General features: G+C 41.9%; 1 protein-coding gene across 7 annotated transcripts in view; it reads right to left on the bottom strand.

The window, feature by feature from the left end:
- Positions 1 to 11,111: 11,111 nt before the first annotated feature.
- ANKRD29 (ankyrin repeat domain 29) overlaps positions 11,112 to 22,155 on the bottom strand; it is a 54,700-nt gene continuing 43,656 nt past the window's right edge. For 6 of the 7 annotated variants that reach the window (XM_045065454.1, XM_013051463.2, XM_004742840.3 and 3 more), the window contains 3 exons: positions 20,694 to 20,789; positions 18,372 to 18,470; positions 11,112 to 13,525 (listed from right to left, as the gene is read on the bottom strand). In XM_045065454.1, coding sequence (XP_044921389.1) covers positions 13,442 to 13,525; positions 18,372 to 18,470; positions 20,694 to 20,789 — 279 coding nt within the window. In that variant the 3' untranslated portion in view covers positions 11,112 to 13,441. The remainder of the gene's footprint in view (positions 13,526 to 18,371; positions 18,471 to 20,693; positions 20,790 to 22,155) is intronic. The other variant, XM_045065453.1, reaches the window with a different exon arrangement.

Here is a 22,155-nt window from a genome sequence, read left to right on the forward strand (position 1 = left end):
AATACTGCAAAAATTCACCTTCTTTCTTCTATATGCTTCCTCACATTCCTGAGCGTGTCTGGATTCCACAAAGCTTTGCATCTTTCTGTGTCCACTGCTTTCCTCGTGATACTGTATCACAAAAGTCTAAAAGCTATTGAACATTTACCATAAGGAGAGAGATGGAAAAGTTGACCTCAAGCAAAATTTTCTTTACCTTGCTGACGGACGGGGAAATCTAGAAATATTCAAGTTAGTAGTTTTGATCTATTACATAATCAATATCCTTTTGGATATATTTAGTTTGTCACTTTGGCTACTGGAAACAATAATGCGATGAACATCCTTGTGCCTAAATCCTTGCAATCGTGTACATGTAGGGCTGTTGGGAAAAATTATCATTGACTCAAAGGAAATGTTTTCATTCTGGCTAAATTGCCCTCCAAAGAGATTGCAATTTCTTCCTTTGTTAACAACATGTGGAAGTGCCTGATGCCCACCTCCTTGGCAACCCTTTTCTTTGCCATTCTGATAGATGAAAAATGGCATCTGTGATTTTACTTATTTTATTTTGTAAAGATTTCATTTATTTGACACAGAGAGAAAGAAAGAGAGCTCAAGCGCAGGAGCTGGGAAGAGGAGCAGAGGGAAAGGGAGAGGCAGGCATCCTGTTGAGCAGGAGCCTGACATGGGGCTGGATCCTAGGACCCTGGGATCATGACCTGAGCCAAAGGCAGACGCTTAATCAACTGAGCCATCCAGATGCCCCTTCATGGTCTGGCTTTCTATGTGTAGTCTTATTTTTAAAAGTGGTGATGCTTTAATTTGTATTTTTTTAATTATAAGTGAGATTAATAATCTTTGTACACTTGGGGTGGCTGGGTGGCCCAGTGGGTTAAAGCCTTTGCTTTCCACTCAGGTCGTGGTCCTGGGGTCCTGGGGTCCTGGGGTCCTGGGATCGAGCCCCACATCGGGCTCTCTGCTGAGCAGGGAGCCTGCTTCCACCTCTCTTTCTTTGCCTGCCTCTTTCCCTACTTGTGATCACTGCCGGTCAAATAAATAAATAAAATCCTTAAAAAAAGGAATCTTCGTACATTTATAAATGATTTCTCTTTGTCTGTTTTTTATTTTCTCTTATTTTCTTTTTCATATTGACCTGTAAAAGTTTTCTATTTACTAAGAAAATTAACCTGTTTACCTGGCATATATGTTGCAGATACTTTTACTTATTTACTAGTTTGTAGCATTAGAAATTATTCCATAGTTTCCTCTAGACCTTTAATAATTCCATGGAAATCATGATCTGGAATTATTTTGCTGTAAGGAGTAATGTAAGGGGCCAGCTCCACTCTTCCCACAAAGCCCGGATAATCACAGGGATACCTGTTTTCATTAAAGTTATCATTGGTTTTTGTGTTGCTGTATCTAATGACAACCCCTTGGCTGTCATCTCACTTGACCTCTTAGTGTATTCAACCCAGATGATCACACCGTTCTCCATAAAACATGTTCTTTAACCCTCTTGTGGGTTACCTCATTGACTAAACATCAACTGTACCTCATCTTCTAGACTTGGCATGCACTTTGAACAGGATATTCATGTTAATAAAATTTTATTACAACAAAATGCCTTTGAATCCTTCCAATATAGAAAATTTTGTCCCCCTGCTGATTTGGAAACTTCAAAATAGGCCATGATATAAGTGGGCAAAGAAAAAAGAATACCTAACGATGGCACAAACCTGTGCCACAAATTTGCCTGGTTTCTAATATGAAGAGTGAAGTTCAATAACAGGTAATGAAGACAGAGCTGGGCCTTTGGTGTACCAGGAAGCAAGTGACTTCACCTGGGGATATCTGAGCCCATGCTGATGGACCCAGCCCTTCTTTGCTTACTTTATTCATCTATTCCCTTTGTTTTAGCTCAGGCTGCCAGAACAAAATACCACAGACTGGGCGGCTTAAACACTTATGAATCTGGGGGTGAGGGAGCACGATTCAGTCCATAGCACCCCTCCTGTTGCTCAGGACTGTATTATGACTTTTGTGGGTCGTAGGCATCTTTGCTTTTGGGTGCCCCTTCCTCCTTCCAAAACAACCACTTAAAAGCACATTTTGCCCTCTGGGGCAAATAATACATTATATGTTAGTTTAAAAAAAAAACACATTTTGCAACTGTAGGATATAAAGACAAATATAATACAGGCTGGCTTCATTATTACATAGTCCTATCATTACGTTCTTATTTTTCTTCTAATTTTAAAAGAAATAGAAATTAGAACATTTCTGTGTGAACTTAAAAGTATCAGAGGCCCTAGGCACTGTGTCTACTGGGGCCTGATGGAGAATTTGGTCCCTTTTTGGAGCTAATGTCAAAGAACTTCCTGTGGCATTCACAGACATTGTAACTTATGCTCATGGACTGCCTTAAAAAAAAAAAAGAAAGAAAGAAAAGAAAAAAAAAAAAGGAAGGTCCAGGACTAGCAGTTAACACTGGCTCCACAAAAAGGAGGAAAGCATAGGAGACCTTCTTGGAGGCAAGTTACCACAGATCCACACAGCCATCACGCAGAGGAAGGCTATAGAACATTTTCAGCAGAGCGCCTAGGTGGCTGACTCAGTGGGTTAAAGCCTCTGCCTTCGGCTCAGGTCATGATCCCAGGGTCCTGGGATCTAGCCCCGCATCAGGCTCCCTGCTTAGCAGGGAGCCTGCTTCCCCCTCTCTCCCTGCCTGCCTTTCTGCCTACATGTTATCTCTGTCTGTCAAACAAATAAATAAAATAAAAAGAACATTTTCAGCACCGCAAAGGCTTCCTTAGGCCTTTTCCCAGTCAACACCATCACCCCCGTCCAACCAAGAGGTAACCACAGTTCCAACTTCTCTCACTATAAATCATTTTGCCAGCTCTTCAACTTCAAGTCCATGGAATCAGTCCCTGGGTCAGGTTTCTTTCACAGCCTTGTCGGATATGTGGGTGTGACACTCATCCCCATTACTCAGAGCGCTAACTCACCTTTTTTTTTTTTTTTATTGCTGAGTAGTATCCCATGGTGTACTGGGATTTGGGGTGTTCCCAATTTAAGCTGTTATAAATAAACTTGATTTGAACATGTCTTTTGTTTGAAATGCGCACTCAGTTGTTTTGGAATCTGCAAGAGCCTTTTAAAGCTCCATTCTTAAGCCCAATTTTATAGACATCCTCATTTAAAACAGCTGACATGACTATCACTCGTGACTTTGATGCCAGTGGTTAGGACTGACTCAGAAATGGGGGGTTACTTACAGTAAAACAGCCTCTCTGGTGAGGTCACTTGAGTGTCCATCCAGCCATGGGCTGCATGTGACTTCCACTCAGAGAGGTTCCTACCAACGCAGGAGTAACTTGAAATTTGGCCATTACTGTCTCACAGTGGCATTCCCCTCTCTAAGGATTCAGTCACATGACACAATTCCCTTTGCCTGAGGTATTTGGGGTCTGATCTTTCCTAAAATAGGAGTCCAACTCCTATAAACTGAAGACTTTCTTTCTTTTTAAGATTTTGTTTATTTATTTGAGAGAGAATGAGAGAGAGAAAGAGAACACGAGGGGAGGGAGGATCAGAGGGAGAAGCAGACTCCCTGCTGAGCAGGGAGCCTAATGTGGGACTCAGTCCTGGGACTCCAGGATCATGACCTGAGCCAAAAGTAGTCACTTAATCAACCAAGCCACGCAGGTGCCCTGAAGACTTTCTTCCTAGGGCTAGTCTTAAAAGTTCAACCATGGGAAAGTGAGAGCAACAGCAGCATTTCCCTTGTTAAAAATCCGAAGGTGAAATCCTAGTGAAGGGAGAACAGAAGACAGTGGTGAGGGAAGGAGAAATTCTTTCTGTCATCAGAGACAAAGCGGACAAGGCATTCAAGACCCAAGATCTTTCATTAGCTTCCTTCAATTGGTAAAAGCCTGACTTGAGATATATTTTACAATCATCTTAAAGTATGACTAAAATTAAGGGTGAGGCCACCAGAAAAAGATTCTAAGACTTTCCAGACCCACTAATGCTTCAGTTATGTAACTGAGGGCTAAGTCTAGTTGGGAGAGCCGGGAGAAACACCTGTCTCAGCTGTGGTTTATCTCACTGTGTTTGGTACGTTAAGTAGACTACAGACACGAGCTGGGCCATCAGCCAGTGGAATGTGGAATACATTTTTCCACTTTTTTTCTAGAGAACACTTTTTTTTTTTTTTTTTTTACCTGTTGTTCCCCATATTTTGAAGCACCGGTGAGTATAAGAGCCTGAGCTGACATTGGACAAAGGCATGAGAAATCCTAATACGGTTGGCTTATTACAGCAGGGCCCCGCAGGGTTCTATGCACTGATTATTTTTAGCATCTCCTCACAGTGAAATAACGCTCACTAAACCAACTGACCAGCAGAGATAAATGTAGTTTCTCTCATTTTTCCAGGAAGGTAACAAAAACATGAACTCATAGGCCCATTGAGGCTGCAACCACACCCATCTTGCATCTCTAGGGTGTGGCACCAGGTGCAGGAACACCTCACTTTATTGTGCTTTGCTTTATTGTGCTTTGCAGATGCTGAATTTTTTAACAAATTGAAGGTCTGTGGCAACCCCACGTCGAGCAAGTCTACTGGCACCATTTTTCTAACATTTGCTCACTTGGTGTTGATGAAGTTCTAGAACATAGGTGAAGTTCGGTGGGGTGAGGTCCAGAGCCGATGACCAAGAAAAAATTCTTGAGACATCTTTGGTGCAAAATGGTGGTTTATTAAAGCACGGGGACAGGACCTGTGGGCAGGAAGAGCTGCTGCTCCAATATCCTGAGGAGTGGCAGATTATATACACAGGAGTTGGGTAGGTGAGGACAAAGGGGGTGTTCAGAAGGGCTGTCACAGCAAAGAAGACTGTCAGGATACTGGAGGCCTGGTTATTGTCAAGCCAAGATTGTTTTCCTCTAACGAGGCACTAACATGAAGACAGTTGGGAGTTTCCTGGTGGAATGCCATATTCCTCCTATCACACACATCCTTGTCAATGAGCTTTAGGTTTAGAAGAAATTTAACTTTACTTATATTTCCTTTCATCTCAGCCTCCTTCAGTTTTATGGAGGGGAGGGCGGTGTTAGAGCTTTAGGAATGGAGTTGCTTGCCTCTGGAAGTTAGGCTATTGATAACTTCTTTGTTGTTAATCACAAGGATATTTGTAAACCAAGGGAGACTCCTGTCTTGCAGGATTGTGATCTCTGCAAGTTAACTATTTGGTTATCTTTTAGGGCAGCCAAGGGGGCCTGAGGCACGTCTCACTGTCACCGAGGTAGGGGGGAGAGGGAGTGTAAGGTACCAGCTTTTGCTTTGTCCTCAGCCAGCCTTCTGCTCCCTCATCAGTGTCTCTGTGTCACAATTTCATAATGCTTGCGATATTTCAAACTCTTGCATTGTTATCCTATCTGTCATGGTGATTTGCAATCAGTGATCTTTGGTGCTGCTATTGTAATTAGGGGCCCCATGAATTGCTCTCTCATATGAGGCAGTGAACTTGACTGATAGATGTAGTGCGTTCTAGTGTGTTCTGACTCCTCCACACACCTGCCATTCCCCCTCCCACTCCCTCTTCTCGGGCCTCCCTAGTCCCTGAGACACAACAATATTGAAATTAGGCCAATTCATAATCCTACAGTGGCCTCTAAGTGGTTAAGTGAAAGGAAGAGTCGCGTGTCTCTCACTTTAAACCAAAAGCTAGAAATGATTAAACTTAGCGAGGAAGGGATGTTGAAAACCGAGACAGGCTGGAAGTGGGGTCTCTTGCACCAGCTAGCCAAGCTGTGAATGCAAAGGAAAAATTCTCCAAGGAAATAAAAAGCACTACTTCTGTGAACACATGAATGATAAGGAAGTGAAGCCGCCTTATTGCTGATACAGAGAAAGTCTGAGAGGTCTGGATAGAAGATCAAACCAGCCACAACATTCCCTTAAGCCAAAGCCTAATCCAGAGCCAGGCCCTGACTCTCTTGAGTTCTGGGAAGGCTGAGAGAGGTGAGGAAGCTGCAGGAGAAAAGTCTGAAGCTGGGGCAAGGTGGTTCATGAGGTTTAAGGTAAGAAGCCGCCTCCGTGACTTCAAAGTGCAAGGTGAAGCAGCAAGTGTGGATAGAGAAGCTGCAGAAGATTGAAGGTCATTAATGAAGGAGACTACACTAAATAGATTTTCAATGTAGATGAAACATTCTTATATTAGAAGATGATATCTGGGACTTTGATGGCTAGACAGGAGCAGTTAATGCCTGGCTTCCAAGTCCAAAGGACAGGCTGACTGTCTCAGGGCTATTGCAGCTGGTGACTTTAAAAGTGGAAGCCAGTGTCATTGACCCATTCTGACAATCGTAGGCCTCTAAAGAATTATGCTCAATCATCTGTCTGGGCTCTAGAAATGGAACAGCAAATCCTGGATGACAGCTTGTGTGTTTACAACATAGTTTATTGTATATTTTAAGCCTGCTGTTGAGATCTACTGCTCTGAGGAAAAAAATAAGAAAAAAAGTTTCCTTTAAAAATATTACTGTTCATCGGCAAATCACCTGGTCACCCAAGACCTCTGACGGACCATGAGATTGTCACTGGCATGACCCATGTTTTTCCCGGACTCAGGAAACTCCTAGAAGCTTCTAACTATCAATTTCATCTTTTAGAAACTAACCAACAAATTGCTGGAACAGGAAGAGAAACATTTGAGCAGACCCCTTGCCTGCTCAGATGAATCAGAAAATGCCCTAAAAGTTACCTAGGCTTTGTCATCTTTATTATAATGTTAAAATCTCCTCTGAATATTCTACCCCTCCCCCCCTCATAAAATGAGTCTGCTCAACCAGGTTTGGAGAGTCATTCCACATGATCTCCTTGCTTCTATAATTAAAGGTAAGAAGACTTTGTGAGGGAGCCCCACCGGGTGTGGTTTCTGTCTATAACTCATCGAAGAGCGGATGCACATTGGTTCTGTAACAAGATGAATGTGGTTCACATGCCTGTTAACACAACATCCAATCTGCAGCCCATGGGTTAAGGAGTCATTTTGAGTTTTAAGTCTTATTATTGAAGAAATACATTTCACGAGGCTATACTTTCCACAGATAGTGATTCTCTCTGATGGTTCTGGACGAAGTATTTTGAAAAACTTCTGGAAAGGATTCACCATTCTATTTTTTTGTTGTTGTTTTTATTTTTTATTGTTTTTCATTTTAATTCCAGTATAGTTGACATACAGTGTTATATTGGTTTCAGGTGTAGATATCATGAACATTTTATTTATGAATGTATGTATGTATTTATTTATTTTATTGTTAGTTACCATACAAGTACATCGTTAGTTAGGATTCACCATCCTAAATGCTATTAAGAACATTTGTGATTCATGGGAAGAGGTCAAAATATCAACATTAACAGGAGTTTGGAAGAAGTTGACTTCAACCCCAGTGGGTGACTCTGAGGGGTTCCAGACATCCGTGGAGGAAGTCACTGCGAATGTGCTGGAAACAGCAAGAGTAGCAGCATTAGAAGTGGAGCCTGAAGGTATTGCTGCGTGGCTTCAAGTTCATGATCAAACTTGAATGGATGAGGAGTTGGTTCTAATGGATGAGCAGAGTGGTTTCTTGAGAGGGAATCTACACAGGGTGAAAATGCTGTGGACATCATGGCAATGACAGCAAAGGGTTTAGAATGTTACATAAACCTAGTTGATCAAACAGCAACAGAGTTGGAGAAGACTGACTCCAGTTTTGAAAGAAGTCTTGTTGGTAAAATGCTATCCAACAGCATCACACACTACAGAGAAATCATTCATGAAAGGAAGCGTCAGAGCAGCAAACATCACTCACTGTCATCTTACTGAAGAAACTGCTGCAGCCACCACCCCCATCAGCCAGCGGCCAGACACATGGAGGCAAGACCCCCGCCCCCCGCAAGAGCTCAGATGCTGGTTAGCAGTTTTTAATAATAAAGTATATTTTATTTATTTATTTATTTTTATTTTTATTATTTATTTGACAGAGAGAGATCACAAGTAGACAGAGAAGCAGGCAGAGAGAGAGAGAGAGAGGGAAGCAGGCCCCCTGCTGAGCAGAGAGCCCGATGTAGGACTCGATCCCAGGACCCTGAGATCATGACCTGAGCTGAAGGCAGCAGCTTAACCCACTGAGCCATCCAGGCCTCCCAATAATAAAATGTATTTTAATTAAGGCACCTACATTGTTTTTAAAGATATAAAGCTATTGCACCCTTGAGAGACCACTGTGTAATGTAAACATAGCTTTTATATCCACTGGGAAACAAGACAATTCACATGACTTGCTTTGCTGTGATACTCACTTTGTCGGCGTGATCTGGAACCAGACATATATATCTTTGAGGTATGCCCGTACTTCCTTTCTCGGTGACAAAGTAGAGGCAGTGCTTTCTGATAGATGCCAGCGGTTCCTAAAAAATGTTAGGATTGGCTTCCCAAATACAGTTCTACCTATCACAGCTAGAATCATTATTTGACAACCATTTATTTTCATTTAACATTAGCTCCAGGTCCTAACCAGTTGCCATCTTTGTCTTTTCCAACTCAGGGCTAGAGGGCACATAGCTCAGTGGTAGAGCATTTGACTGCATCTCAGGGCTACAGTTCTGCATGGCTGAACAAGCTCACCAAGGGCAAAGTTGTGGAGCAAGAGTCTGGAATTTGCCAGCCCTTGTGTGATATGGTCACACACCGCTTGGGGTTTGTTGCCCACCCTCCTGGACTTCTTTGACTTCCTCCTCCCTTGATAAGTGTTTCACTTCCTGCTTTTGTCCCTTTCATCTCATTTCCTAGGCGGACTGCCCTTTATCCTTCAAAATCGCTTCTCAGGTTTTTCCCCCTCTCCCCAGAGTCTCCCTGGGGACCTCATTCACCCCCTGACTTTGACCATCACTTCTATACACCTGATGCCTGAATCAGTAGAAACAGTCTTGTCCTAAACATCAAGCTGCTGCTTCCAACTGCCTTCTGGAATCTGTTTCACACATTCTTTAAACTGAACCTGTCCAGACGCTCTCTCTCTGTCCCCACCCCAGTTCTGCTTCCCTCCTTCTCACCCAGTTATTGTCACCATCCACCATGTAAGCCTTGGGAGTGGAAAAGAATCAACATAACAGACCCAAGACTACTAATGTTAGAAAGTTTGCTTACGAGATTGACCATGGGCTGGCATCTGGGGACTTGACAAGTAACAGTTCCCTACACTGACCTAAAAGCCTTCCCTTAATGACAATGGCTCACCGTGCCTAACCTGTTTGTACCCAACAATGTGTTTTATGCTGAATGCCTGTTTTCCTTCTGAAAGTCTGGGATTTTGTTAAATGCTAGACAGAGGATAACTATGTGACCAGCTCCCAGCTGAAAGCCTGGGCAAGTCTTTAATGAGCTTCCCCAGGAGACACTTGTCAATGTTGCCATGTCTCATTGTGAGAGGAATTGAGCTCCCCCTGCGAGAATCCACTGGAAGAATCCTCTGGAAGACAACTCTTGTGAGATTGCACCTGGTTCCCTCCATCTTCTATTTCTCTTTCCCTTTGCTGGTTTTCTTATATATCCTTTTTCTGTAAGCCTAGCCATGAATATGACCCCATGATGAGCCCTGGGAGTCTTTCTAGCAAATCACCCAACCTAGGGAAGGTCCTAGGGTCCCCTGCCACATCTTAGTATAATCCTAACCCTCTTTTCCTTGATCTCTATGTTCAATTAATCACCAATTATCATTAGCTCTACCTCTAAATTTTAATTTTTTTTTAAATTAAAAAAACTGTTTTTAAAGTGTTAAAGTAATCTCTATACCCAAACTTTGGCTCAGATTCAACCCTGAGGTCAAAAGTCACATGTTCCATGGACTGAGCCAGCTAGGCGTCCCTCTACCTCAAAATATTTTAAAAATATATATTAATATATAAACACATATATGTTTAATATATAAACATATATGTGTTTATATATTAATATAATAAATATATTAAATATATAAATAAATATAATAAATGTATATATGTGTGTATATATATATATCCTGTGTTCACCACCCTCATTGCCTTGAGGTGACAACTGTGACTGCATCTGGGCATCACTCCCCTCTCTTTCCTCCACTATAGAAATGAAATCCCCAAGATTGGATGGAGAACAGCACCAAGCCAATGTTATGAGGAAGTTTTCTCTCAAGGCCAGTTTCCTCAGCTGCAAGATGTAGATAGGGTAACGGCTGTTTCGTAGTGTGGCTGTCAGGGGTTAATGAGAAAATGCATATGAACTCTTAGGAGATTCTCTTTGTAAAGTGCTTAGCCTGTAACAATCCTTCTGTTTCTATCACTGTAATTCATGATCCGCAGACCACACCTGGTCACTACCCTTGAGTGAGGTTCAGTCAGTTCTAGCCCTGAAACCATTTTGTGCAACTGGGACCTCAGTTTTCTTACCCCTCTAATCTGCCCACCCCAAAATGCATCTCTGTGGAATCCTAAGTAGACTGCCGTTGGCGCCAAGGGTGCTCTTTTCCTCTGACTAGGTCTCCCACGTGGGAGAACGATGAGACAAAGCTTTCTTGTGGTTGCCAAGGATGGGGGCAGCAGGGAAGGGAGCCAGAATGATCACAGAGTTCTCCAGATACATGATGTTACCAGACAAATATTTACGGTTGTACGAAACCATCGGTTACTGCAGACGACAAAGCCACTGCACGGGACTGAAGAGCCAGCAGCAGCACGGGCAATAAAGATACAAATTAAGACACACACATGTCAGTATATGAGGTGATGGGTGTGTTAACTAGATGGGGGAATCCTTCCACAATGCTTACAGGTATCAAGTCATCACAGTGTACAAGTCAAAGTTTCTGTTTTCAGAGTCTTTCATGACTCTCCCAAGACTTTTTGTCTGACCTTGTGGGATCATTATAAAAGTTCTCCACAGTTAAAACAATGAAATCATATAGCTTAAAGATCTACTCAGGCTTCCAAATATCAATGTATTTATTGACAAAGCTGAATTACTCACTTTGAAATTCCATGCTATTAAAAATCACATAGAAATAACTAACTTCTGATTAAAAACAAACAGGAACAAGCAGCAAAGGTAAGTTGGGTAGTACATTAACTTTATTTTGAATTATAACATGGAATATGTCATCAACAAATGGATGTAAGGAAAACTTTTACAATTCAGTTAACAAATGATTTGCATAGGAACTGCTAGTTCTGTCTTAAGATGCAGAGCTCTTTGAATTGTGAATTAGATTAACATAAAATAAGAATCATAATAATTAAGAACCATTTACCTGTGTGCCAAATAAATGCAATTTTATTTCAAATAACAGACTTTTTGTTCAGTCCCTGGTGAGCAGTTATTATAATCATCTTCCCTGCTATGGATAATGTCATAATCTCATCCAGAACAAATGTGATCCTTCTAAGCTAGAGACCTCTTACCTATAGTAGGAAAACCTCCATTAAGTATTGCTGAAGCTACTAGATTCATTTTTATGGCCCTAAAATTGATCAAGAACATTTCTCACTTAAAACAAATGTCAAGGACAACACATCTTAGTGAAAACGTTGAGTTTGTGATTTCAACCCATTTTGTCTTTTGGAACTTTGTTATCAGTGTCCATAATACTATTTTGATTTATATCAGTGATGAGCAACCAGTTTTGGCCTGAGGGCTAACAAAGGGGGAAACATAGAAAGCATTTAAGGCCACACTCTCTTCCCCTTCAAAATGAACATAGTTTTATGAAATTCCCATGGGGGAAAGTGTATTGGTATTATTTTGCTAAGTAAAAGGAAGTCAGTGAGGAAATTGGCACTGCTTTTTAGCTACTAAAAGGTTTCTATCCAGGTATTTTAGCAATACAGACAGAACTTTCTAATTTTTTTATTCCGAAATTAGATTGTGGACTTGTTGCATAGTTAGGCTTAGACATGTCTGGGGGTTCTGTGGCCCATTACTGCCTTTGCTTGTGACATTAATTAAAGTAAGCTAATTTGTGTTGATTGATTATTTTATTGATCATAACAAACTTTAAGGGAATATCCTCTAATTTCAAGAATTATATTCCATCATTGACTGACTTAAAGACAACGCTTTTAGTGAGAACCACTGCAAGCTGGTTAAAAAAAAATTGGAGGACTGCATTTCCTTCCATCTTAACATGTCTTTGCACAGAACATTGGCTGGAAATCAGAACAGAATGTGAAAAGAAAACTAAAGAAGTATTTAAATAATAGAAATATCATCAGCGTTTATTATGGTAGATTATAGAAAGATGGTCTAATTTGTGTGTGTGTGCAATTAGGCACTGACTGAGGCATTTAGACACCATTGGTTATAAAATACATTGAACATAAATTTTGACTCCCCTTCAAGGAATAATTCAGTAAAACTTGGGTTTCTTTTTTGAAATCAATCAGCTCAAGAACATGCATAGATGAACATTATTAAATACTAATGACAGTCTTTTATTGCTTATACTCCTGCAATAGAATAGCAACATATTGTACTAGCATATGACATTTCATCCAAACCTCAAAGTCATTGTGTCAAGCAACAGGACTGCACAGCTTATTAAGCCTACCAAGTTATGGCATGGGAAGCAGACTCCCAACAAAAGAACCAAAATAAAAGTTCAAAAAGACAAAGCCTAAATTTCCTGTTTCCAAATTTGCCACGTACATCTTACCATACCTACAATATTGATTCTAGGTAAATATGATTTTTTTTTTCTTTACGTGTTAGGAATGAGATGAGGATCACCTCGCAAATAAACAATCTGTCTTTTTTATAGTTCAATAGTCCATCTTGGAAAATCACATCATGGAATGTCAGAAGTGGCTCTTTAATGTGAATTTATACATCATTGCTTCCAAATCAACATGGTAACGATCTTTGGGTAGAAGAAAACATTTTACACTGGAATAACATACATCTATGTGTAAAATACAAGGGAACTATATCTTTTAGCACTCTTACATTTGAGCTATATCTTTTAGCACACTTACAATTAATGCAAAAGCAGAGTGCTTTGATTCACTGAAGATCAGACTTTCAGTCTTTTAAAGGCTTTTGTCATCTTGTTTAAACCTCTTCCATGGTTTAACTCTAAGAGTTTAACCGAGAGACCCAACTTAGTGTGGTTTAAAATGAGTTTCTGTGGACTCCATGAGTCTGCCAGGCCCCACAGTGGTGGGGTTAAAGGCCAGTGTGATTAGTTCATGTGAGGGTAAGGGGTCCCTGAGCCTTTCTGTTCTTGACTCGGGGCACAGAGCCCAGCTCCCCTAGGTCAGGGACCCAGGGTGGATATTCTGGGCATTTCCTTGCTTCAAGGAATTTCCAACACTATTTGAAAAGCAATTTCTTTTTGGACAATGTGATTAGGGTTTCAATCTTTCAGTTGAATATGGAACTAAGTTAGCTCTTCCTATGTCCTTCTTTACTTCGGAGGAGACGCAGTATACGTTCATTTTTGGTTAGTTCTGCTGGAAGTTCATTGGCCTCGAAGAAGAAAAGATAGACATTAGTGAATTCCCACAGTTGGGATGGTTTTAGGGTCTCCAAAGCAGGGTCTCTGACTCCCCTTACTCCTCCGCTGGCAAAAAACCCTACTGGACTCACTCTTATTTTAAAGCCTTTAAGGTCTCCTTTAATCATATAAATATCATCTGTTATTTTCTTATTTCATCATTAGAGTTATTTTTCTTTCTAAGCCATATCTCTAGTACATTGATCTCCTGGAGGCCAGCATCCATGTATGATTAATCATCATATCCTCATTTCTAGCCCAATCCCTGGTGCATCTAGTACGTGCTCAATAAACACTGGTAATGTTAAATTTGATATTTTATATTTAATTAGTATGGGGCAGTGTGTCCACTAGGGACTTGAGACTAAGGACAGGTATCTGTTGAAAAAACAGAGTTAAGAAACATTTAGAGAATAAGAAATACCTGGTCAAGAACAGCTTCTGTGGCCACCACGACCCTCCTGACACTAGGGTTTCACTGAATGGCCTTTCTTCTCATCATGCTGTTGAGACACATTCCTTACCCATTTATTTCATGAGTGAATCCTTATCCCATGAAATAAATGTAATGGGGCAGTGGTTCTCAAACTTTTTGGTCTCAGGACCTTTTTACACTCTTAAAAATTAATGAGGATCCCAATAAGCTTTTGCCTTTAACTTCTTAGAAATGAAAGGAAGAACATTAAAAAACCCCTTAATTCATTAAAAATCATAAATGCACTACATGGTACTATAAATGACATGAAAAACAACCACATTTTCAAAAACAAAAAAGCTAGGGATAAGAGTAGCATTGTTTAATAGATCTGCCTATCTGTTGAATGTGTAGCTTACTCGGAGACATTTGGATTTTCTTATCTGCTTCTGTATCTAAGCTATCGTTGTTTCGGTTAAAGCATATAAAGAAAATTCAGCTTTGCACAGATAGGTAGTTGGAAAAGGAAGGAAAGATTTTAACAGCCTTTTCAAATCATTGGAGATATTGTTCTTTGATGCTACGCTCATACTAAACAAAGGACAATTTCTTAAAGGAAACTGCAGTGTGGAATCTGAAACCATACCAATGAACTTTTTACATGGAAAAGCCATACATCTATCTATCTACAGCTGGTGTTTTCCCCCATGTATGATTTATAACATCACACACTAGCCAATTGGAAAATATTAGTTCAATGAGTTATGCAGATCTTCTAGATGTGGACACACGGGGTCATAAAATCTCCAAAGATTACCTTCATTAATATTAGCGCTGATTCATCAGAAAAGCCTGTGAGTTTAAGAAGCCGTCAGGCTCACATGGTGGATACCAGTGGTTCTTCGAAGTAAAAATGGCACTTTGTGAAAAGGCACTTGGCTCACTTTGCTATTCTAATGATGGCCCTGAGATAACCATGCACCTGAGTAGAGACCAGGAAGGCCAGATGCATACTTCCCATTGCCTTACATAGAATATTAAAAAGATGTGTAACAAGGATCCAGATTTAATAAAATTGAAATTGTTCACGGCTTCATCAAAGATGTTCTTAAGTAAAACTGGTATGTGTGTGAAATAATTTACAAAATCTGTAAAGTAACTCACAAGGTTGTGTAAAATAATTTGCTGGTACAGTTTATACCCCTGCTGGCAGGTGTCAGGGGCCACTAGTTTCAGTCACCGTTAGAGCAAATGTTAGAAGCAACATTTGCTCTAGAAGTTAGAGCAAATGTTAGAAGCACCGTTAGAAGCAGATTTTCACTGTGCTTCTACACCATTAGAGCAAATGTCAGCACAGTGAAAAGGGTAGATGACATCTTTGTATTACTAAGTGTATTGTTTTGACTTCTTAGACCTCATGAAAGGGTCTTACAGGCCCTCAGGGGTCCACAGACCATACTGAGAACTGTTGTTATAGATGAATCACGGGATGTTCTCAGGATTTCAGGGGAGGCAGTTAAAGGGTAGAAAGGCACCCAGAGTACAGGAGAGGGCTTGGATGTAGATGTTACTTGTCTCACATACTTTTTCCTCCCAGAGTCACACCTGGAACCCCCTGCTTTACCTGAGACCCTGATCCTAGGTGAAACTCCTGAAGTCCCTTCCTTCTTGGTTGGGTCCTGCTCTTTGGCCCGCACATGCTAGCTGGGACTTCATTTGTCGGGAGTTATGCACAGAGTCGCTGGGAATTATGTTTGCCCCAAATGGTCTGCCGCACAGCGTGTCCTGTGGCTGCCCCCCAACCCACCACAAAGGACCCTTGATGCTGATGCTGTACTGAATTGTGCAGGAGATGACTATGCTGTGTTGCTGTAGACCAGAGGCCCCTCAGGCCTTGGAATTCTACTATTAGTTCCTGCAGGCCTAATGCTCCCAGTAGACAGATGTCAGCACCTTCTAGTCTCGGAGCACACTCAGGAATGACAAGGCTGTTCCACGTGGGTTACTGAAGCTCGGTGAGCAGGCTGCCAGGCAGCCAGAGGATCCTCTATGGTCAGGAAGAGGAGGAGATCTAAGAGGCTGTACTTTACCAATAAGCTTCCTGAGTTATAGTTCCCATGTGTAACCTTTATCACTGAAAAAAACCCTTATATCCTCAAACTGTGTAGTCAACTTTTGATTAATCACATTGCTGTTCTGGTGTCCTCCATATAGTTCTAGAAACCTGGTCTCATGCCTCCTCTCTCCAGGTTGGTCCTCACTGAATTCTCAGGTTGCTGAGGTTGTGTGGACTATTATGATGGCTGGTGCCCCAGGCTAACCCCCAAAGGCCATCTTATTCATTATGGGGCAGGACCACAGGCCCATGTTCACGATACCACAGCATCAAAACACTCTCCTTCCCAACCGCTCTTGGGACAAGCTGTGTTCTTAGATCGCTCGGCCATCCTGACGGGACAAGCTGTGTTCTGAATCTTCAGTTGGGAGTATCGGGAACACAGGGCCTGCACCCATGGGGACAGCTGCGGTGTGGGGAGTAGCTATCAGGCCCATCGGTTACCCTGTCCTGAGGCCTCCATGTCGCAGTCCCAGAGAACTCCACCCCTGCAGCAGCAGATTGCTTCTGTATTAGCTTAGAAGTCATTTCCTCTGGGAAGCTTCTAGTAGCATTTATTACTTCCCTGCTGACAGCGCTTGTCACTGTACTGCAATTTGTTTGTCTTTATTCTTCAGTAAACTCTGAGCTCTTTGAAGGCAGAGACGAAGGGAACTCCATCCACTGTAGTCTCCCCAGTACACAGCACCGCGCGTGGTATCTAGTGGGTCCTCAGTGTGTGTTCAATGAAGGAAGGCAAAGAATACCCCCTCAAGAGTCCTGGGTGGCTGCCCAAATCCCAACACCCTTGCTTCTAGAGCTATCTCTAAGAGGCTGGCTTCTTTGGGGTGGCTGGTGGATGGATGGGATGCGGGTAGAACTCCCTGGCAACAACTCCCAGCTCTCTGAGGGCTGCTGGTGCATGAAACTCCAGCATGAGCAGCTCTTCCCTATATCTCTATATTTTCAAGAGTATTTTCAAGCTTTAGGGACAATCCAAAGTCCAGCATTTTGGTCACTGGAAATTCCCCATAACCATGATTGCTGAAGTCCTAGGAGACAAACAAAGAACTGCACATTGTTTCAGTTTCCATAAGCTACTGGATGGCTTAGTGAGAAAGATCAATCTCTTTAGGAAGTCTGGGTCCAGGGTCTAAAGATAAGTGTACAAGTCTGATTTCAGCTGCCTTATCACACAGCCAGGCCAGCTAATGGAAAACAAATTGGGAGTATCTCAGGAAGAGATAAGCAGAAGCGTTACATCTTCAAGTACTCTAATGGCAAGAACGAGGAAATAATAATGCCACATGCTAAGTAAAATGAAAATAAAAGAGACTCTTGGCATGTTGTCTAATTGCACCTCTTAATGGTTCCTTTCCAAAATGTCATGAAAAAGGTTCTGCGTGTTTGCTTTTATTATTAAAGAAATTAACACAGGACTAGATACTTATAAAAGCTCTAATAGTATAGAAGTATAAAGTGAAAACTGCTTTTCATACCTCCCTTGATGGATAAGCTCTGCTCCTACTTCCTCCTTTAAAAGTTCATAGTTCCATGTTCTCTCAAGACCTGCCCTACGCTGCTCTCCTCTCCCAGGTTCTACACTTGACTGTGCACACAGATGTCGAATAGGAAACAATGGGCATTGAGCATCTTCCCACCTCCATGTTTGACTTAATTGTAAACTAAGGATGTTGGCCTATGAAAGATATGGATTAGTTTGGAACAGCAGTGCCAAGTCCCATTAACAGTAGAATAGCATTTCCCCCAAGAAGGTGTCAAGATATGCACGTTGGATGTATGCAGGATGGCAATAAACTACCAGAATGGGGACGTTCTTAGGACACTTCTTTGATGACACAGCCCCATAACTATACTCCCCGCCCCCTGTCCTGGGAGGGCTGCACCACTGTTAGCCCACAACGGCCCCTGCTAGATATGGGATTTTCAGCCTAATTTTCTGGATCTAGATACACTGCTCGTTCCTACCTACCAACAGCCTCACATGCTCTCACGATGCCCAGGTACGAAGAGAAGGGATGGGGGGGGCGGCCTGAGTGATGAGACACCTGTGAGAGCTTTGCTCTCCTTCACAGTCCCTTTCGAAGGCCCATCAGCATCTAATCATATCCTCAGGTCCGCAGCCCACAGTGAATGGGCCTGTGTAAGTATTGCCAATGGCCCTTTGCAAGTGACACAAATCTGCCCAGGGGGCACGGGATGGGTTATCCGTGGCTTAGGTAGAAACCGCCTTATCTCTGCACAGGTGCCCAGGGGAGTTAAAAGATAAGGAGGGAAAGGCCAGTACCTTGTTTCTCAGGGCTGGGTCCGCCCCTGCTTCCAGGAGCAGCGCGACTGTTTTAATATTCCCACTGAGCACTGCCGCGTGGAGGGCTGACGTCCCATTCTAGGAGAAAACGACAGTGTGTGTCAGGAGTGGGCTCACGGCCATCAGCACCGAGCCTGGCTTTCAGCATAGCCCAGCCTAAGTGAGGAAACTAGGGTCAGAGCTTTGCTCTTCCTCACAGTCCCCCACTTGAGGGCATGTCAGCATCTAATAGAGTGTCCTCAAGTCCCCAGCAGATGGTCCAGGCAAACACTGCCAACATCCTTTGGCAAGTGAAACAAGAAATCTGGCCCAGGGTACACGTGACTTCGCGATCAGTCCGTCAGTTTTAAACATATTAGAACTTGCTGCAGCAAAAGTGATAATGCCACATTATTTTATTTTTTCTTCAAGGGCAACATACACAGTTTTTGCACTTCCAGCGAGCCTGGAGAAATGGCTGGTCAACCAAGGGGCCGACCTGTCAGCCCAGCTACCTGCTCTCCATGCACTGAGGTGGGAGGGAGCACCACTGTGGGCTCACAAGCTGTCAGCACGTGCAGTGAGGAAACCCTGAAGCCCCGAGGTAGAGCATTCTTGAGCATGAAAAGGGCCCATTGGTTGGGTTGCTGAAATTTTATTAAATATACTGCAAATATCTACTAAACCAAGGAAGCATCGGCGTGCAACACATAGCCAGATTCTGGGAGGGGAGAGGAAGAGAATATAACAAGCCTGACATAAGAATGATGGGCAGTCACATGACATCTGTTTCAAAAGATGGATATGTCTACAAGCTATTTATAATAATAATAATAATAAAACTATTTTCTTAATTTATAAAAGAATAAAATATAATGCCTACAGAAAAATTCCAGCAAAGTAGCATTTTCCTTTCTAAAGCAGCATGTTTACTTTTATAACATGTATGACAACTCACTTGTCTGGTGATACTTCACTCATCTAAATCATCACCAACTTGTCAACTTCATCTATTTGTAACATGGCTAAGAATATAATACCAAGCCAAAAAAGAGCTCTTTGAAACACCACTAGATATTACAAAGTCCATTTCTGAAGCTCATTTCTTTCATTTGTAGAGCTCCCTTTCACAGACCATTTATTCTTACTTTACAAACAATGTTAATGAATGTATCTTTCCTGCTTCTGAGCTCATGGAAGATTAGAAGTTGGTCACTGGGACGGAGAGAGGGGCCAGCATTCTGACAGGAGGCCTGTATCAGCTGATCAGAGGGATAGAGCCTAAACACATAAAGGTTAGATATAGAGTGTCCCAAAGCCTCTGGGATCATTCAAGGACAGGTTGACTATTTTATGTGTCAATAAAGCGAGGGCTAAGTGCTAGCCAGTGTTCCAAGTTTAGAACAGGTTTCCTGTCCTCAATTGAGGAAAACAGTAATGTAAACTAGGGGTCCTCAAACTGCAGCCGGTGGGCCAAATTGAGCCTGCCAATTGTTTTTCTATGTCCTGGCAAGCTGAGATTAAAAAAAAAAAAAATGAAAAGATGAGTACTACATAAAAATATGAAATTCCAGAAATACAATCCATTCAAAAAGTGTGCGTGGAATGCAGCCATCCCTTGCCCCCATGGCTGCTTTCAAGCTACTAGAGCAGAGTCGAACAGTTCCAGCAGAGCCCCTATGGCCCATGAAGCCTAAAATATTTCCTCCCTGGTCCTTTATGAAAAAATTTGCCAAACCCTGGTTTATACTGTAATTTTAAAATATCTTAGTCTCAAACGGATAAATTTAAAAAAGGATTTTGGGGCTCTGCCTCCTGGTAGACCCAGTTCTCCAGGCTGACACACCCTTTAGGGTGTCCGGGGATGTGAGTCTTATTTTCTTTCATCTAAGATAACTGGATCTTTGCTCCAGATAATGAAAGGAAAAAACATGAGCACCTGTCCCCCAAGTTTCATAGGACACAAATTATGCATTTCATGAGTTGTGGAAGATTTTAGGCCTATGAGATATATATATATATATATATATATATATATATATATATATATATCTTTATATATATATATGAAGATAGTGATTTAATTACCACTATTTTTTTCCTCTGGAAAACTAAGTAGCAACAGCCTCTGGTTCACTCTTCTTATCACCCTGCCATTTCAACCAGTGCCCATGAATCTCCAACATTAAGAAACTGTAGGTAAGTTCTTTCAAGAACGCAACTAACCATGTGAATTATCTCAGCTTCTCCTGCAGGCCTCAGGTATGGGCTTCTTAATTTTCAACCTCTCTTTTATAGATTGGTAAAATTTCTAAGTCTTACCTTCAAAATGCCAAGCGTGGGTGAGAATTTCAGCAGCTCTTCTATAACATCATTATATCCTTTGTTGGCTGCTTTGAGCAATGCTGTTGTACCATCCTTAACAGAGTGGAACAGAAAAGTTGACTTAACATATGTATATGATGGCTAAGAACTAAATGTTAGTTGAGAACCAGGAATACACTTGTCAGAACAGGTGAAAGGGGAAAGGCCATGTCTCTTAATCTGGGAGCATTTTAGAGCATAATCAGTTCTGCATGAACAAATGCTGGACAAAATATGTGACTTCTTCTCTTAGAACCCTGCCATTTGGGAATTCAGACTCTTCCAGTCCCTTAGAACACCAGGTAACACTGGAGAGAGGGGGACATCAAGAATGTATTTTTGGGGGCGCCTGGGTGGCTCAGCGGGTTAAGCTGCTGCCTTTGGCTCGGGTCATGATCTCAGGGTCCTGGGATCGAGTCCCGCCTTGGGCTCTCTGCTCAGCAGGGGCCCTGCTTCCCTTCCTCTCTCTCTGCCTGCCTCTCTGCCTACTGTGATCTCTCTCTGTCAAATGAATAAATACAATCTTAAAAAAAAAAAAAAAAAAAAGAATGTATTTTAGGACATGGATGGACCAAAGAGGCATTGTCTGTAGTTCATGGCTTAGTGAAATTAATTTTAAACTATTTTTAATGACTTAAATAATTACTGAACTGTATTTACTGTTTTAAAATTTTGAATGTGCTTTTTTTTTTTTTGCTTTGCCTAATATACAACTTTGCTCCACTGGGCCTAGGTATCTGTCTGTGGTAGTTGGGGATGGGTAGGTGGTGAGTAGGAAGGGGACAGACTGAAATCTGTTAAAAAGAAATGCAAAAATGCAAAAATTTATATTCAGTTTCTGTCATCACTTTTTGGCTTGGGAAGAGATTTTCCAAATTCCTCCCCCCCACCCCGCTTTTACATATCAATTGCTGTATTTGGAGGATTCAGTTCACAGAATTCTGCAGTCAAGGAACTATCCCAGTCTGCTCTAAAGGTTTAATTTAGCTAGAATCAGGAAGAAAGAAAATGTGATTAGAGGGTTTTTCTTTTCTGGTTTCAGAGATATGCGAAGAAGTGATAAAGTGGGAGAGAGGACAGTGAAGTAAGCAGAAATGTGTCTTTACCCCTTCCGGGCTCAGACATGGAGAAGGGAGTTGTGTCACATAAGCAAGGGTAATAGTAAGGGTGAAAAGGCCAGACACTGTAAAAACCAAACCAAACCAAACCCAAAAGGCAAATGGCATAGTATGGTCAGGCAGCAGGGTCTCCCCAAGCTGCCCTTAGTTCCTATGGGCTACATACAGGGCCTGGTGTGGGGCCCATCGAGACAGACTTAGGTGACATTAGCATTGCTAGGTGGAGGCCAATGAGGGATGTAGTGTAGGTGTCCGCAGTTGGGGAAGCCCTGTGAGGTGGAGCCCTAGGAACACTACTGGAC

The sequence above is a fragment of the Mustela putorius genome, unplaced genomic scaffold (assembly GCF_011764305.1).
Source record: "Mustela putorius furo isolate JIRA1106 unplaced genomic scaffold, ASM1176430v1.1 tig00003858_pilon_pilon_pilon, whole genome shotgun sequence".
Classification (NCBI taxonomy): Eukaryota; Metazoa; Chordata; class Mammalia; order Carnivora; family Mustelidae; genus Mustela; species Mustela putorius.